The 17,679-nt window shown below is 42.7% G+C and overlaps 1 protein-coding gene and 1 long non-coding RNA gene across 4 annotated transcripts; one reads left to right on the forward strand and one right to left on the reverse strand.

The window, feature by feature from the left end:
* The first annotated feature begins 2,134 nt into the window (after positions 1-2,134).
* LOC149303566 (uncharacterized) lies at positions 2,135-7,055 on the forward strand. The gene is made up of 3 exons (XR_016271936.1): positions 2,135-2,347; positions 5,739-5,890; positions 6,443-7,055. It is a non-coding gene; the product is annotated as an uncharacterized LOC149303566 (long non-coding RNA).
* Positions 7,056-7,164: 109 nt separating this feature from the next.
* On the reverse strand, positions 7,165-17,269 carry LOC149303567 (uncharacterized). Of its 3 annotated transcripts, none has more exons than XM_089479590.1 (12): positions 17,068-17,239; positions 15,793-15,904; positions 14,664-14,757; positions 13,780-13,834; positions 13,367-13,507; positions 12,605-12,765; positions 12,372-12,470; positions 11,300-11,445; positions 10,416-10,590; positions 9,741-9,853; positions 9,542-9,626; positions 7,165-9,349 (listed from the first exon to the last, which is right to left on the reverse strand). In XM_089479590.1, the coding sequence occupies exons 1-12, from the start codon at positions 17,189-17,191 to the stop codon at positions 9,293-9,295; spliced, it is 1,362 nt and encodes a 453-aa protein (XP_089335716.1). In that variant the 5' UTR covers positions 17,192-17,239; the 3' UTR covers positions 7,165-9,292. The 3 variants fall into 3 exon arrangements, with proteins under 3 accessions (XP_089335716.1, XP_089335715.1, XP_089335714.1); XM_089479589.1 differs by lacking the exon at positions 17,068-17,239 and adding an exon at positions 16,801-16,821; XM_089479588.1 differs by lacking the exon at positions 9,542-9,626 and having other exon boundaries at positions 17,068-17,269.
* Positions 17,270-17,679: the final 410 nt, after the last annotated feature.

The following is a 17,679-nucleotide window of genomic DNA, read 5'->3' on the forward strand; positions in this document are numbered from 1 at the left end:
CTCTCTTCTTCAGAGCTTCAGAGCTCTAATCTACTGCTGGGGATAACAGTTGACCCTCTGTATCCATGGATTCTTTATACACAAATTCCAGCAACCATGGCTTGAAAATTGTATTCCAAAATAAAATTTTAAAAAACTTGATTATAACAATAATAATATAATAAATTTTATTTATATACCACCTTTCCAAAGGATCAAGGCGGTTTATATTACAAAAGCAAATCCATAAAATACAGTAACATACAATACACTAATACAATAATAAAGACCAATAAACACATAAAATACAATGCATCTCTAATGCAACATAATATAATACAATACAAATACCCCCCCCCCCCGTTAATCCAATCAAAAATCCACCAAACAGTGATACCTTTATTGGCCAACAAAAACGCACAATATATATGTTGCGAGTTTTCAAAGCTTCACTAGCTTCTTCATCAGGTAAAGGTGTTACAAACCAAATGGCAGGAAAAAATTGAAGATGTTAGTCATAGACCTTTGTTTTGCTGTTTCTCTTCTTAAGTTAAGTTAAGATGGTATGGAGGGGCATATCTTGCAGGTTGACCCATCCTCCTTCTGGCCATGTGGGCCTGGGAGATTTTCAAATTCCAGCAAAGACACTTCCTTTGCAGTCCAATATGTTTCCATCCTTGTGAGGCATCACAACAAAGATACTTCCTTTGCAATCCAATATGTCTCCATTCTTGTGAGGCCGCAGACCCCTTTGTTGTTGTTTTATATAAGGGTCACTATTTTACTATGCCATTGTGTTTAAAGGGACTTGAGCATCCACGGATTTTGGTATTCATGGGAGGTCCTGGAACCATTTCCCAGTGGATGCCAAGGACCCACTGTATTAGCCTGGCTCAGAGTGTGCCAAGCAACCTATGAGTAACAGCATGAGTTATCACACTGGGGTGATGATATCAACCTTAGTAATGCCACTGGATGTAACCAATGAACACCTAGAGTACAGGAGCTAGTGTCAGGTTACTGAATAGTTCTGCTGTGAGTGTGGCACATTTCAAGGAACACTGAAAAAAAATATTGGCCATCTTGGAACATAATATTGACTTAGCCTCTCCTTGTGATTCCATCTGTTTGTTTGACTTGGGCTCAGTCCAAACCACAAGGACTTCAGTCAGTTGAAAATGTACAAGGAGAGAAGGGGCCCTCACCAGGGGAAACACCACATCCGAAAGAAATGGGGACTTGGTGCTTATGGACAAAAAGACAAGCAACCCAAACATGAATAGTATATGTGGTGGCAGAGGAGAAGATAGGGTTATTTCTGTTACTTTGTCACTGAAATGAAATACTATTTCTTGACAGTTTGAGAAGAAGAGCAGCCTATTGTAGTAGAACCCAAGAAGCAGTGTGGCACATTGGTTAGGCGTGTACCAGGAACCGTTGGATGTGAATTTCTAGCCAGCCATGTAAATTGCTAGATGACTTTCGGTCTCTTTCTATGTTTAATCTACTTTACAGGGTTGTTGTGAGAACGCAATCAGAGGGGAGCCACATTTGCTGTCTTGAGTTGTAGAGAGTTGTAGCACACGAACAAAAGAGTTGATGATGCAAATGTATTTAAAACACATTCAAGAAATGCAGAGTTTTATCCTGGTTTATCCCGGGTCTATTCTCATCGGTTATTCACATAGCCGACAATGCAAATCTCAAAAATGTCCAAGATCGATAAGTGGGTTTTTTGGAAATCCCACCACCACCACAAAACTTAATCAGATGCATTTGAAATGCATGTGAACAACAAACCAGATTCTACCTGGATTATTTTCTCCATCTGAACAACCCTTTATAGTTCTTGAGTAGACAGGCAGAAACAGAATAAGGTAACTAATAATGCAAGTGTACACATCTCTACTCGAAGGATGCCTTGCTGGATTCAGTGAGACTTGCTTCCAAGCAAATATGCATATAAAAAATTGCAGCCTGAATATAAAGAAAAGGAAACTGGAGTTTTGCCATGCAAAGGGGGCTTGGTGCACTCTGTTTTCAACTAGTTGCATCAGACTCTGCTGGTCTGCTGCACCTTTAAGAGGCAGAAGACGATGATGCAATTGTGGGTGTTGTTGTGGATACACACAAATATATATATAGTTGGGCAAGCAACATTGGAGATGAAAACAGGCTCACAGCGGAGCAGGGGAAGTTCACTGCAAACACCGTGTGGTTTTTTTCTTCTTCTCAGTCAGTTGCCAACAACAGATTAGTTCCATCATGTCAGTTTCTTTTGTTCAAGCCGAAAAGCTCCAGCCGACTCCTTTCGAAGTGGAATACTTTGACCAGTATGATTACTACAACCTTACGGACAGATACAGTGGTAAGTAAATTGGAAGACAGGCCAGATTATTCCAAAGTCGGGGACATCAAGTGATGGGAAAGGGTTGGCAGCAGTGAGGACCAATGTGTGCTATGGGCCGAGACTGAAAAGAAGTGATGGAGAAGATGGGTTCGCAGAATACCCATGCTGGGAGCTGTAGTCCAAAAAGTAACATTTCCAAGCTCTGGAGGCATATGAAAGACTGAATGGTATGCTAGAAGCAGTCTACAGCTATAAGCCATACCTATAATAAGCCATAACTGAGCTCACAATTGATTTTTACGCTGTATAATGCCTTGGTTCTATGTGCAACTTCTGTATTCCAGTTTAAAAGGCTGACTTGACTCAACATGAATATATTGAAAGTGTGGATTTCACACCACTCCTTAACCACACTAATAGTGAGTGAAGAGAGATCAAAGCATGTTACTAGTCCACATGAAAGAGTCTTATGGCCACTCTACTTGGCAGCGAGCGAACTGGGGTAAATGATCTGAATTAATGGGATTGGGAAGGCATTCTTAGGCTGCATCTGCACTGAAGAAAGAATGCAGTTTAACATCGCTTTAATTGCCATGGCTTAATGCTATGGAATGCTGGGATTTGTAGTGTTCCAAGATATTTAGTTTTCTGTGTCAGCTCTGCTGCCACAACAAACCACAAACCCCAAAATCCCATAGCATTAAGCCATAGCAGTTAAAGTGGTGTCAAACTGCATTATTTCTGCAGTATATATCCTTAGATGCTGTGTTCTGATCACACATGACGTTTCCTCCTTACACACAAAACAGTCCCAAGCTGTGCAAAGAAGGCTCCTTGCAATCGGTGCTATATATAAATCTGAAATGGTCACAATTACTGTGGTTTCCACATTTGGCAAAGGTGCTACTAGAGCAGGGTAAATGAGCATGGTTTTGTTTGTTGTTGTTGTGTACCTTCAAGTAGGGTTGCCATAGCTGAGGACCTCCAAACCGGGACAAATGTAGGACAAGGTTCAAAAATGTAGGACTTTTTTTTTTTTTTTAATTTCCTGGCCAGGAATATTAAAAAAAAAAAGGTCCCACATTTTTGAACCTTGTCCTCCTTCTCCTTCCCGGCTTGGGAGGAAGCCTCGGGCTGCTCCCAGGCCAGGAAGGAGCGTGGGGGCCACCTGTCATCACGGCCATTGCCGCGGTGGCAAGCGGCCTCCTTCTCGGCCTCTGGGGCTTGGGAGAAGCTCTCCCAGGCCCCTCTGGAGAGGCCTTGGAGGACCCCACAGCCGGAGCTACGACCGCGGAGCCTCTTCCAGGGCCTCCAGAGGGGCCTGGGAGAGCTTCTCCCAAGCCCCAGAGGCCTTGGAGGACTGCTCCGCGATCGCGCAGCCGCTTCCAGGGCCTCCAGAGGGGCCTGGGAGAGCTTCTCCCAAGCCCCAGAGGCCTTGGAGGATTGCTCCGCGATCGCGGAGCCGCTTCCAAGGCCTCCAGAGGGGCCTGGGAGAGCTTCTCCCAAGCCCCAGCCTCCAGGCCCTCGCTGGGAGGGCGGGGCCAAACCGGGGCGGGACCGTGTGGACCCGCCCCAAACCGGGAAAGTCCCGCCCCCAGGCGGGATATGGCAAGCCTACCTTCAAGTCATTTCCTGCTTATGGTAACCCTAAGGTGGACCTTTCATGAGATTTTCTTGCCAAGATTTATTCCGAGGAGGTTTGCCTTTGCTTTCTTTTGAGGTTGAGAGAGTGTGACTTGTCCAGGGTCACTCAGTGGATTTCCATAGTTTGAGCAGGGATTTTAACCCTAGTCTCTGGATGACCGGTCCAACATTCAAACCACCACACCACACTGGATCTGTGTGCATGTTCACACATTTACTGGTATTTATAAATAAATTTATTTATTAACATTTATTTTAAAAATGTATTTATTATTAAAATATTTCTACCCCATCCTGTATCAAAAGATCTCAGGGCAGTGTACAGGAAAAAACAGTATTAACAGGTTAAAAATAGTTTAAATAGACCAAACCATATTTAAACACATGTACTCTCTCCTTTCCACCCCAAAAATCAGGGTGATTTTAAATGACAAAATAGTTGTAGCTTACAAACTTAGCTTACACAATGTGTGTAGGCAGCCAGGGCTTGTCCTCCACCAGCTGTGTGTTTGTATTTTTGTGGGAAACTGACTGAAGCTGTATATGACATAGAGTCACATGCAGCTTTCCTCTGGTGTGTGTTCAAGTGAATGTGGCCTAGATCCAGGGTGAGAGGAATGCTAGGGAAAAGACTGTTTTTCTCTACGGCTATTTTGTCTTAAGATGAGCTTATTCTGCGTAAGGGAGTTTGGGCAGGGGAGGGACTCTTCTTCTGGATAGAGAAAGAATCTTGGCCTGGATCTACACTGCAGAATTAATACAGTTTGACACCGCTTTAACTGTCATGGCTCAATGCTATGAAATTCTGGAATTTGTAGTTTTATGAGATACAGTGGGCCCTTGGTATTCACTAGAGTTTGCTTCCATGACACCCCCCTCCTGGTGGATAGCAAAATCCATAGATGCTCACGTCCCATTAAATACAGTAGTACAGTAAAATGATGTCCCTCATATAAAATAGCAAAATCAAGGTTTACTTTTTGGAATGTATATGTATTTTTTCAATATTTTAAAGCTTGAATCCATGGATACAGAGGCCTGTTTGTACTTAGCTTTCTCTTTCAGAGAGCTCTGGTGCCACAACAAACTACAAATCCCAAGATTCCATAGGATGGAGCCATGACAGCTAAAGCAGTGTCCAACTGTATTAAATCTGCAGTCTTGGTTTCTGCTAAACAAGCTATGAAACACATATTTCCATGTTGTGATTGGAGGGAAGTTTAGATAGAGAGAGGAAAATGATAGATTCCCTTGAAAGAAGGGGGAGAAATTTTGCTTGCAAGGGCAGCAAATCCAAATGCATTATATTATTCTAGTTCTGTACACTGCTGGTCACCTAAATTCGAAGCAAACCTTCCTAGCTGAGCATCAATAAGCAATATACCACTCTCACAGAGAACAACAGATCCAGGCTTCCACCAGAATATTGTCTTTATGAATCAAACCTAGTGGGAACCAACCCTTGGAGAAGGGGTTGGAAAATGTAGTCCACCAGACATTGCTGGACTGCCACACCCATTATGCTAGACTATTGGCTATGCTGGCAAGGCCTAAAGAGAACTGCAAGCCCAAAAACATATGGATGTTGCCCAGATTTGCCTTAGATCCTTTCTTCTAGACACAAAGGGTCAACCAATCTTTAAGATTCAATGAAGCAGAAACATTAGTGATGGTAAAGAAACAGAAACAAGCAAGTGAATGGCCACCCTACAGCCCAGTTGCGCAGTTGTTGAACTGTTGGTGCCATTAAATTCTTTGTTTGCAGCTGCCTCCTCCCGGAAAGGCCGATCCAAGAAAGAGGCTGAGGACAACACCAACCGTCCAAATCCCAGTGGCCACGAACGCAAGATAGTCCTGAAGCTGCAACGCACAGAACAGAAACGGAAGGGAACTGCATCCAAGAAATGAAAATTGCAGGTAAGTTGCCCCAACAAAATGGATGCAGTTGTATGGTGTAGTTGTTTGAGTTTTAGACTATGACTCTGGAGAACAAGGTTCAAATCCCTGCTCAGCAATGAAACCCACTAGATGACCCCGGGGAAGTCACACTCTTTCAGCCTCAGAGGATGGCAATGGCAAACCCCCTCTAAAGAACTTGCCAAGAAAACCTCATGAAAGGGTTGCCTTAGGGCTGCTATAAGTCGAAAGGAACACCACAACAATAACAACAACAAAGGGCCATGAGAAGGCTCCAACAACTGTTGCCATGAATATGAATCAATAGGGAAGACGTCTGCTATCCATGTCTGCAAAGTGACTTCCTCTTATGCAAAAGGAAAAGAAGTAACTGAAAGGATAAAAACAGTATCAATTACAATAGATATAATCCCTCAAAATTACAGTTTCTGCCAACCAGGTGCAGCTCGAATTAATACAATATGCCCACAACATTGAGGGATCAATGCCTCTGACAGCAGTGCCAAAACATGTATGTTATTAATAACGCTTTTCTCTCTCTTTTTCCTCCAGCTCTGAGTCTTGTCATGATATTAAGGTTCTGAACACAATGGCTATGTCGATGTGGATATGGAAATGGATGGATGCTGTGTAACTCAGTGGTTCTTGCATTAAGGAGTGAGGAACAAGGTCTTTGCACTCAAATATGAGAGTGAAACTGAAGGCTGCAGCTCACCCCAAAACATAGGAAGGAGAGATTGTTGCAGGTGGCTCCTCATGGGATGAGGCATTCTTAGGCTCAGGAACAGAAAATCAGTTTCCCAGGCCTGGCATTTTTGTTTTTAGCTGTTAATTTCATATTGTAAATTGCTGACGTACACAAAGGGCAGTATACAAGTATCTTTAACATTTTGAATGTGCTGCACAAGTAGAGGAAACTCATGTGTTTGTCTTAGTTGGTGTCACCAGGTGACTAGCCCATGTAAAAAAGTCTTTACTTTTCTACCATTGTGGAGTTTGAAAATATGCAAGGAAAATGAAAAGAACTATTGTGGGTGTATGGATTCAGAATACAGGGATCCAAAAGTGGAGCAGGTCTAGGGAAAGCATGCTATTGGGCCTATGTACATTCAACCTCTGAAAGGTAATGTACTTTTTCTATGCTAAATAAAGACATATTACTGTTTTCTTGTGATCCTCATTTGAGTGGAACTGGTCAATGAGCCAGTGCAAAAAGCAGGAAGGAAAGGAGCCACACGGCCAGACTAAAAGAAAGAGAAATGAGATCCAAAGCATGTTCTCTAATGAGCTTTTATTAAATTGTCCACTTCAAATTTCTGGCAGTGCTTGCTGGAGTTTACTGTAGAATAAGGTCCCTATTAGACCTGTTTGATTGATGTACCAGTAAGGATACATAGCAAAAATGAAAAAAATAGCTTCCAGTAAATATATCTTCTCCTCAACTCCCCAACTGTTACTTTAGCAGTTATGAGGGACCTGACCTGGGGAGGTGGAACTGATAATAGGTTAGGAAATTTGTGCCATACCCTTCAGTTCTTGTTGTGCCCCACTTCCTGAAACTGTACAGTTTCTAGTCAAACACAATGCCAAGAGGCAGCATATGCATTATTTCTTGTTACTAATACTGGCTATTTCCTGTCTTGCATGAGGTGGAACAAAATGTGTAAAGCAGAAAGTAAGGAAGATTTGGTCTTCCACATGTTTTTACTGCCATTTCTCAACATGGCCAACGGTAAACAGTTGTGGGTGCTACAATCCAAAAACATCTGGCTGGCCAAAAGATTCTCCATGGTTAGTGTAAACAAAGCACTTGAACACTGTTCTGTTACAGCAGCTTCACTACAGTCTAATATGGAAAATAGGCTTGAAGCTTAAGGAGCTGTAGCCCAAAACATAGCTTTTTGGAGCTGTGAAGGCTATTCAGAAAAATTAAGCTTGCCTCACGCCCTTAAGGTCTACAGATAAGTAAAGATGCCTTAAGGCAAGGAATCAGAGCAAGATGGGCAGCTTACTGCCTACCTGAACTACAATTTCTGTCAACCACTAGTAGCATCATGAGGAGTTACTGCAGCTGTAATTTTAACATCTAGAGGGCCATGAGTTTTCCATCTCTGGACTACAGAGAGTTCCTAACATAAGAACAACTTCAGTACCTCCTAATGATCATGTAACTGCTGCTACTATACTGTAGTTCCTTGCTTCATTATCTAGAGTATCTCAAAACTATTGGGAAAAAAACCCCTGTTACTACTGGATAACATCTCAAGCCATCACTGAGGCACTAAAAGAAAACTTACAATTAAGGGGCCCTAGCATCAATGAACACAGCAAGGAAATACAACATGTAATATTATTTAAGACAGTGGAGGAAATAAGGGATGAGATTTCCAGCATGCTACAATGTATGCTGGGTTAAATTATAGCTTATAGCAAATAGCTTGAAAAAGTTAATTTTTGGGACAACAACTTCCAGAATCCATTTGCCATTTGGAAGCTGTAGTCCAAAAAAGAAGCTCTTCTTAGCTCTGAACAAGTCACAGGCATTGGTAAGTTTCACAGCATAGGTAGGAGCAGAGAAACAGACAGTGGTATTTGCAAAAATGTCCCACCTTCTACCCACGAGCTGGAGTCATTTGAAGGCACTTGCGAGACTGAATATGACGGGCATTTGCACGCCCCACTCAACATCCAGTGAGGTTTAAAAGTATGAGGTATTGCTCTCCCAAAGGTAAGGATGTCAAACTTGCTGTCAGATGGGACAAGGTCTAGTCCATTAGGAGTTTGTGAACATGTGAACTGGCCAGACACAGGCTAGAGTCAGCAGTGACAGAGAAGGTGCAGAACCAAAAAAAGGAAAGTACCAATCTGGTCCATAAAGATATGTGTTACCACATCTTACTGAAAAAGATGCTTGGCTCTTACTACAGCAGCCATAAACATATTGCTGGCCTGTACTGTGACATTATCTTTTAAAGACAGAATCATTTAGGAAAGGAAGAATGGCATAATCCAATCAGACATGAAGAGTAGTTGGGAAGTGTGGCTGTTCCTTTCTCCAGAGCACACAGTCCACAGGAAAACCTAGAGGCACCATCCAATCAGATACAAGAGTAGCAGGAAGGAGAGGAAGTACATCACTGTCCTTTCAGATGCATGGGATTACAGGTATAGTTAGTCACAGTTCAAAAGATTGTAAGATACCACTGCTATCCAAACAAATACAAGGTTATTCGTTGAACTACGTGGAAAAGGTTGCCAACCAGATTGGAAGGCATTTAACTGGCCCCTTAGAAGATTCACAGTTGTATGACAGTCTCTTCTCTGGAGCAGCTCAGACAGCTGAGGGTGGGTGTGTTGAGTGTAGCATGACAGAAGGGGACTGGACACACTAGGAAGGGAGTTTCAGCTCAAGTCCTGCTCACCGATGCTTAGGCGAAGGTATTCCTCATAGAGTTGCTTCTGCAGGAAAAAATAGTAGCATTATTTGGAATTCAATACACTGAAGTCTCGGGGAAGACATACCCATTTGGCTGGCTATAACCCAGAATCCCACACAGGGATCAGGCACCCTTCTTTTGTTAACCACAACTGTTTGACACATACACCAAAGCTCATGTCATAATACTAAACTGCCCTATTCAAGTTCTCAACCTTTTTTTCCAGCACCACATCCAACACATAATCTTGTCTGTCTTCCAGCTGCCGCTTCTGTTTTTTTGACAGTGTGGGCTTCGTCCTAAGCAGGGCAGAAAATAAAGAGAAATAATGGGAGGAAAAATGCTACAGAAATATGGCAGGTGTCCTCTGTGTGTAGAAAACCTTTTGTAGTAAAACAATGGAAGCTTCTTACCTGAAAGTATAACTGGCCAAGAGCAGGAAGAGAAATGAGAGGCAGAGAAGGCCAAAGAATACTGTTAAGGTCTGCTCTTCAGGGACAAGACTCCAGATAGTGGCAACTGGACGCTGAAGAACAGATATAAGGCATAATTGCTATTCATTCATGAAACCATAAGCACAATTGCTGTACTTTGTGCTTTAAAAAATAATCAGAAAAGGAATAGTGCAAGCAGAAACAATCCATATCATGTACCAACCAAGGCTGAATTCAGTGACCTGCCTCAATTCTGCAAAATAATCATGTTCATTTTATTTATGGTTGTTTTCATTAATTACATATAAGTAAGCATTAAATGTCTATAATAACCTGGCACTGTCCAAATTAAAAAAAATTAAACAGTCCTGCACAGAGGCTTACAAACTGAAAGGAAGGCAAGATCAAAAAGGAAATTAGGTAAACAAATGTCACTCAGGTGTGTTTGTCCTAGTTACACAGAGAGACAAAAAGATATGAAGGCCATTGAATCCACATTCTTTTGCACTTTGCAATCCTCAGTTATACTTTGGCTGCACAGAATTCATTTAGTTTTAGGAGTGAACAGTAATTAAATGAAGAGTATCATCAGAGAAAGCGGGGAACTTACCCTTCTGTGGCACTCCACACCACCAGGGCCCCCAAAGTGCTTACCATATATAGTTCCATTGCTTGGCTTTGCTCTTCTCCCAAGACCAGAGTCCACAACTGGCGAGAAACTGAGGTACCAAACAGCAAAGTTACAAGGAGAAAGATGGGCAGCAGGCACCCAGCAATCCCCAAGAGTATTCCCCGGAAGCGAGCACGGAAATTGCTGCTTCTGGTTTCGCTGAAACAGGGAGATGAAAAGAAAAAAAAGTGAAATACAGAAACCAGCAATGAGGAAGATGTCCCATTGACTGCTACTAGGTAGTAGTGTATTGCAGATACAGTACTAATTTCTTGGATTTTCTATCCAAGATCAGTACATTATTTTTTAAAGAAAGAGCAGTACTTGAGAGCTCTCTTGTCCCAACACATTTTAATTAAAGGTAATCAAGTTCATCCTGCTCACTTTTCTAAAGAGCTCAGAGTACTATTTTTAGGCTGCTATGATACATATTTATTTGGGAGCAAGCCTTGTTGAACTCAAAGGGCTTTACTTCCAAGTAAACATTCACAGTAAATTATGAAGACCAATATTTCCCTAAATTAGACTTCCGTGTTACTTTCTGGCTAACTCATCCATTTCTGCTAGTGAGAGAAATCTTCCAGCTTTCCTACATGGACATGCTGCTTATAAACCATTAGTTAGGATGCTCAGCAATGTGGCCACAGACTTTTTTTCAACTCTCACTTGCAGCTTCATTTTTATTTATGCAAAATATTTCCTTTTTGCCCTTCACTGTTAAAACTCTAGGACTGTTCAGAATGGCTGGTCTTTCACTCAGCCCATCTTTCTGCCTCATAAAAACATCACATTTCTACCTGTGCTATCTTCCTGCTGCCAACATTATGCTTTTCCTCAGAGCCCAGTTCTCACAGTCTCATGCTCTTACTTGTCCTCCTCTAGTAGACGCAGTGTAGCCTCGTTGATGAGATGGCAATCCCGTTCCAGGGCATTAAGTGTGTGCTGTACAGTTTGGCTGATCGTCTTCTCAATAGTTCGGCAGATATCCTCAATCTGATTAACGCATCGGCTTGGCTGAGGGAGAAAGCAAGATGAGTTATACATATCACTGTTATACAAATTATCAACATCCTATTTTAAAAGTGACTACTTGCTTTTTTTAAAAAAACCTTTTCTTCCATCCTCTCACTCCCAATTTCTTTTCACTAGCCTACCTCACAGTAGCTCACCTATCAACCTTCTCTTCATAACTAGGGCTGGGGAGAGTGTCTACAGGATGCAGGCATAACGAGGGCTGGGGAGAGTGTCTACAGGATGCAGGCAGACCTCAAAACCTCAATTTGTAGCCTCCCTTTTCCTCCTCCAAATCCCTTTCAATGGACCATTTTTACAAATGTGATGGTTTCCAGCCAAATTTTGATGGCAAACTATCCCCCCTCACACCCACTTTTTAAAACACCCAGATTGGAGAAGGAGGAGGTGCATGGCTACGATCTCTTTTTATAATGCTTCGCTTGCTTTGAGGGATCCTCCAAAACAGGGGAAGCACAGCTTCTAGCTTTTTCTAAAATATCCCACTTGCTTCCAGGGGTCCTGAAAGCAAAGACACTTGAGAGGGGCGACAGACATTCACCTGGCTGGAAGTTCTGAAACTGCCCACTTACCCCTTCCAAGTGTCTTTGCTATCCAGACTCCAAGAAGAAAGCGATGCATTTCTAGAAGGGATACCCTCCCACCTCCTCCTCAGGCAGCAATGTGGATGCAAAAACTGCTACTATAGCTGTCATCACTTCTGCAATTTTCCCTACCTGAGGCTTCCTGAGGCTGCTAGAAGGAAAATGATAGCCTGCTAGAAGTGTAATTTTCTCCCATTTCCCCAACTAAGGGAACAGGCTAGATAATGGTTGTAGCTCACCAAGGTACCGAGGGATGTCTAACTGGCTCACTGACTTTACAACCACGCACATCTCTGCTCTAGAAGTATAAATGGTGCCACCCACCTTACTGGAGTTGGGGATGTAGATTGTGGGCATGTCAAAGCCACATTTATTGAGGCCTGGACGCTTGCAAAGTTCCTGGACAATCTGCATCAGCACCCTCTGCCAGTGAAGATAAAAAGAAAAACCCAAAAGCAAACATGTCAACAACCTTTGGACTGTTTCTTTTTTTGAAATGAGTATTCAATTTCCCACTTCTTACCAATTATCCCAGGAGACCTTCTCCCTATAGGTACCTGTCTGTCCCCCTCTGCACCAGCTTCATCAGCCTTGCTGAGGTAAAAATGCAGCTTGTCACCGTGCCCCTCATTGAGATTTTCCACAATATTGAGGGTGCGTTTGCAAAGAGCTTGCCCCATAGGGTCAAAGAAAACTAGGATGAGGTCGCATAGTTGGCCTGAGGTTAGAAAACAAAGGAAAGTGGCTGACAGTTGTTTGCACAAAAGAAAAGTATTAATCTGCCACCTATTATCATCCAACTTCCTTGTTACAAAAGCTTAATTGGCTGCCAGTTGTTTTGAGGTACAATTCAAAGTGCTGGTTATGATCTATAAAGACCTGTATGGCTAAAGTCTATGCTATCACATCTTCCTGTAAGAGCCTGTCTGGCCCCTGAGATCCTCTGGAGAGGCCCTTCCCTCAGTCTTCCCACCTTCACTGGTGAGGTGGTGAGATAGAGCCTTCTTGGTGGCTGCTCCTAGGCTCTGAACTCCCTTCAAAGGGAGGCCAGAATGGCACCCTCTTTGCTGTCTTTCTATCAGTAGGTAGAATTTTACTTTTAGGACTAGTTCAAAACACCCAGCTAGCAAAATGTTTACAACCTCTGATTTATATCTTTCTTATGCTTCAGTTCTTCTCACACATATCTGTTTCTTTTTGGCCACTAGCTAGACCTGAGATAGCAGTTCTTTTGTTTTCCTGATGCCATGCTGCACATTAGCAGAATCCATGGCAGAGGCCAACACTACTCCGCTTACCCACACTGGTAAGACACTCACCAAACCATATAAGAGCTGCTTCCACATCAAATGGATATTTCATGTCACCATCCACCAAGCCTGGAGTGTCAAGGAAGGTGACTAGGGGAAACTGCTTCTGTTTGGAGGTGCAGATCTCAGTGCTCAGGTATTCTGGCACACCTAAATGAAGGAAGAGCAGTATATTAAAACTCTGCAGCAGCCACCTCTTCCATATGACAGATGCCAAACATCATCTGCACCCTCCATCTTGTCCTCCATCATCATATGCCATCCTTCAGATCTCACCACTGACAAACCTTAACTATTGTTTTCAACAAATAATGAGCTTCATCCTTCAGTTGCCAACTTTCTGTCTTAAGGCAATAAGACAATGACTACTGTCTACCATGGAGTTACACACCATGCTCTATCCTCAGTTGGTTCCAACTAACCTTTGAAACTTTGCAAAGCCTGGAAATGGGGGTATAGATGGAGTGTAGCATTACCCTGTAGAAAAGGAGGGAAACAGAGGGATTTAGGACATAGGATTGTTCTATGCCTATAGCTACAGCACAGATGGCCTTTAAGAGGATTAGAAATATCCATGGAGAACAAGTCCATCTTATGTGCCATCAGGAAACTCATTCTTCAAATAGTACCATCCATGCATAAGATATCAGCAGGTTTGAACATGCCTCAAGTTTTGCACAAGTACAAAGAAAAATAAAGGAGGAAAAACTTGAGAGGAAACAATAAACAACTCAAAAAGGACTAAAAAAGGAATACTAGCTGGCTGGAACAGGGGATAAAACTACAGAGGAAAACAGTGAATGGATTATCCTGGAAGAAAGCTTAGGCAGCAGGAACAAAAAAAAAATTAATACTGCACATACCGCAACATTTTGTACATGATTTGTTGATCAAGCACTGTTAGCTGTAACTTCCCCAAATAGAAAGCCATGTTTGAAATGAGTATACTTGATCAAAAAACAAACAATGAGGAATGGCCTTCTCCATCTTGTCTTGCTTGTGGGTTTCCTGTGGGTATTTGGCTGTTGGGAGCAAAGTGCTGGGGCCAGAGCTGGCCAAACAATTGGGTACCTTAGGTGACAGACATTGAGAAGTAGCAACAAGGTATTGGAGGAGAAAGTTGTGTAACTATCCTGTGCTCCCTAAATTAGCCTACTATCTTCAGGAGAAGAGCATGATGCTATTCCTGGTTGAGGCTCTATAGGAAATTCCTTGCTGTGTCAAACCAAACATTTTCAGTTCAGAGAATTATAGGAGTGGAGCCTGTTTTCCTATTAGGGTGCAAATCAGAGGATGAAATTCTCACCGTGAGAGATTCTCGTTTCCTTCCACTGGTAATGAAAGTGAATCCCTGAGTCTCAATAGCTACGCCAGTTCGCTGAATATGCTCTTCCACATACCTGCAGGGATATGTTGAAAAAAGGAAGATATAATCATTCCATTACTAATGTGTAAAATGACTGGCTCTGGGCTAAGGGTGGAAAGCGCAGCTTCCCAGAAACAACTCTCTGCCAAGAAGTTCTAGTTAAGTAATCTGAAGATGTACCAGGAAGAAAGCTAGCTCTAATTTTCCCAATATCTTTCCACACATTGTGATGTCTCATCTTGTCCTTAACTTATGGAAAGATTAAGCCGATCACACAATGTTTCTAAATGCTCAACCCCTTTTCATTTATTCAGAATGCCAGTATGACTACTACCCTTTCCCTGGTATATCTTGTATTATTTTCTATTACTTACAAATTATATACAGTAATAACTCATTATATAGAAATTTTTTCAGTATAGCACACTTTGCACAAAGCTTTCAAATGAATCAGCAGACACCAATAAATGACACTGTTACAGTACAGGTTACAGTACAATTTTATACACCTATACATCTGAAGATATCAGCACTTCATATTTGCTTTCACCGAGTTATGTATATTTAAAAAAAGAAACCTTATGATTAACCACAACTCTAAGACTAGCTGCAATGCTTTGCATGCTATCAGTCTCTCAAGATTAACCAGCAACCCTTTCTGCTTGTATTAATCCCTGATTTCCCCACTGTGCTTTGCATCCCTGCCAACCTCCAGTTATGCATTCCCAAAATGTTTTACAACTATGCAGAGCCCCACCTATACATTCCCCAAAATCACCTTGCAACAATGCCAACTTATGCCACGGGATTTCCCTACAACATCTCACATCCACACCAATTCCTTCCTAAGATTTTCCCACAATGTCTTGTATCCATGCCAGTCCCTAAGGATTTACTCAGAAGGTCCTGTGTGAATAGCAACTGCTCTCTCAAGATTTCCCACAGTATTTTGCACCCATGCCAATGTCTAAGCATTTCCTCACAATGCCTTGGGCACACACCATTCATTCCTGACAGGATAGCCAGAGGAGTGCCTTTGTCACACGGTTTTTTGTTACTCTCCACTCACCAGTTAATGAAGCTGCTCTTGCCAGCGCTGTGGTTGCCCATAACCATGACGGTCACTTTGCGGCGTGGTGGGAGCAGGGTCAGTCCCAGCCGTGTCCCGATAGTCACCAGACCTAGGAGGGAGAAGGAGACATTTAGGGTGGCCAAACTGAAAACTAGAGATGGGTCCTGTCCCTTTAATGGTTTTGCAGAAGAGGCAGTTTCAGCAGGTGTTCACAGAATCATAGTTGGAAGAGAACTCAAGGGCCATTCAGTCCAACCCCTGCCATGCAGGAACTCACAATCAAAGCATCCCTGACAGATGGCCATCCAGCCTCTGTTTCAAAACCTCCAAAGAAGGGGACTCCCTCCGAGGGAGTGTGTCCCACTGTCAAACAGCTTTTATTGTCAGGACGTTCCTCCGAATGTTGAGGTGGAATCTCTTTTCCTGTAGCTTGAATCCTTTGCTCTGCTCCATATTCTTTGGAGCAGCAGAAAACAAGCTTGCTCCATCCTCAATGTAGAATTCAAAGACATAGCTGTGTTAGTCTGTGGAATAAGTATGTAGAGAGATTTCTTGTAGCACCTTTGAGACTAACTGAAAGAAAGAAATTGGCAGCATGAGCTTTCGTACACCTCAGTCTACTTCCTCAGATGCATTTGGTGGAGTGGAAGACAGGCGTGCGCACGCGCACACACACACACACACGCCATTGGTATGTGAGGATGTCAGTTAAATTACAAATGTTTTGTGTATGGAAAAGAAGTGATGTTTCATTTCCATACACAAAGGATTTGTAATTTGAATCGACATCCTCACATACCAGTGTCACATATATGTCTGTGCCTGGCTTCCACTCCACCAAATGCATCTGAGGAAGTAGAGTGAAGTCTTCAAAAGCTCATGCTGCCAATGTCTTTCCATCCTCAATATGGCATCCCTTCGGATGTTAAACACCATGTTTAACTAGCCAGTGTGGCTAGCGGTTTGAGTGTTGGATCTCAACCTTGAAGACCTGGGTTCGATTACCTGCTTAGCCATTAAACCCACTGGGTGACCTTGGGCAAGAAGTCACACTCTCTCAGCCTCAGGGGAAGCCATTGACAAACCTCCTCTGAACAAAACTTGCCAACCTAGCATAAAAGCTCCTGGTGGTTTGTTTGGTCGGTCTCCCATCCAAGTCCCATCCAGGGCTGACCTTGCTTAGCTCCCGAGGCCAAGCGGCGCCTTGAGGCTAAGAAGGACCCCTCCTCTTATTTCTCTTACTTTCAACCTCCCCTCCCCCGAAATCCTCACCGTGACCCGGATGGACATAAAGGGAGTGGGCCTCCCGGAGGACCCTCTCCGTCACCGACTCAATCCCACCGGCCAAGACGGGGTTCGCGGCCTCGCGGGGCTTCCCACCCTTTCCCCCGGGCATGGCTGCCGGAGAAGGACCGGGAGACAAGAGGCCTGGGAAGAGCAGCCGGTGGGAAAGGACTACAACCCCCAAAAGGCATTTCGCTTTCCCATAAGGCACCGCGGCCACCGTTATTTCCAGTCACGTGGCCTCTCCCTCTCATTTGCCCCCGCTGGACTTCCAGGCCCCAATACTACATTTCCCATGGTGCAAAGCGGGAGTGGCCTTTAATAGGGAACCTATATTTTAATATTTATATTTATTATAAAATATTTATATCACATCATATATTATATATATATGTGTGTGTGTGTTTATATATATATATATATATATATATATATATAAATATAATATTTTACACATACACATATAATATTTATTTAATAAATATATCATAAAATAATATTTTATATATATATATATATATATATATATATATATATATAAAATAAATAAAATATTATAGAAGTCCCAGTACTACACTTCCCATGGTGCAAAGCAGGACT

The sequence above is a fragment of the Sceloporus occidentalis genome, unplaced genomic scaffold, assembly GCF_023333645.1.
Source record: "Sceloporus occidentalis isolate IW3139 unplaced genomic scaffold, rSceOcc1.0.p SCAF_14, whole genome shotgun sequence".
Taxonomy (NCBI): domain Eukaryota; kingdom Metazoa; phylum Chordata; class Lepidosauria; order Squamata; family Phrynosomatidae; genus Sceloporus; species Sceloporus occidentalis.

Excerpts from the sequence above, each read along its gene's own strand:
- LOC149303567 (XM_089479590.1), bottom strand. The coding sequence starts at position 17,191 with ATGCCCGGGGGAAAGGGTGGGAAGCCCCGCGAGGCCGCGAACCCCGTC. Across the intron at positions 13,835-14,663 it reads GGAAACGAGAATCTCTCACG|GGTAATGCTACACTCCATCT; the intron begins GTGAGAATTTCA and ends CCTTTTCTACAG. Across the intron at positions 9,350-9,541 it reads ATGTGGTGCTGGAAAAAAAG|AAGCAACTCTATGAGGAATA; the intron begins GTTGAGAACTTG and ends TTTTTCCTGCAG.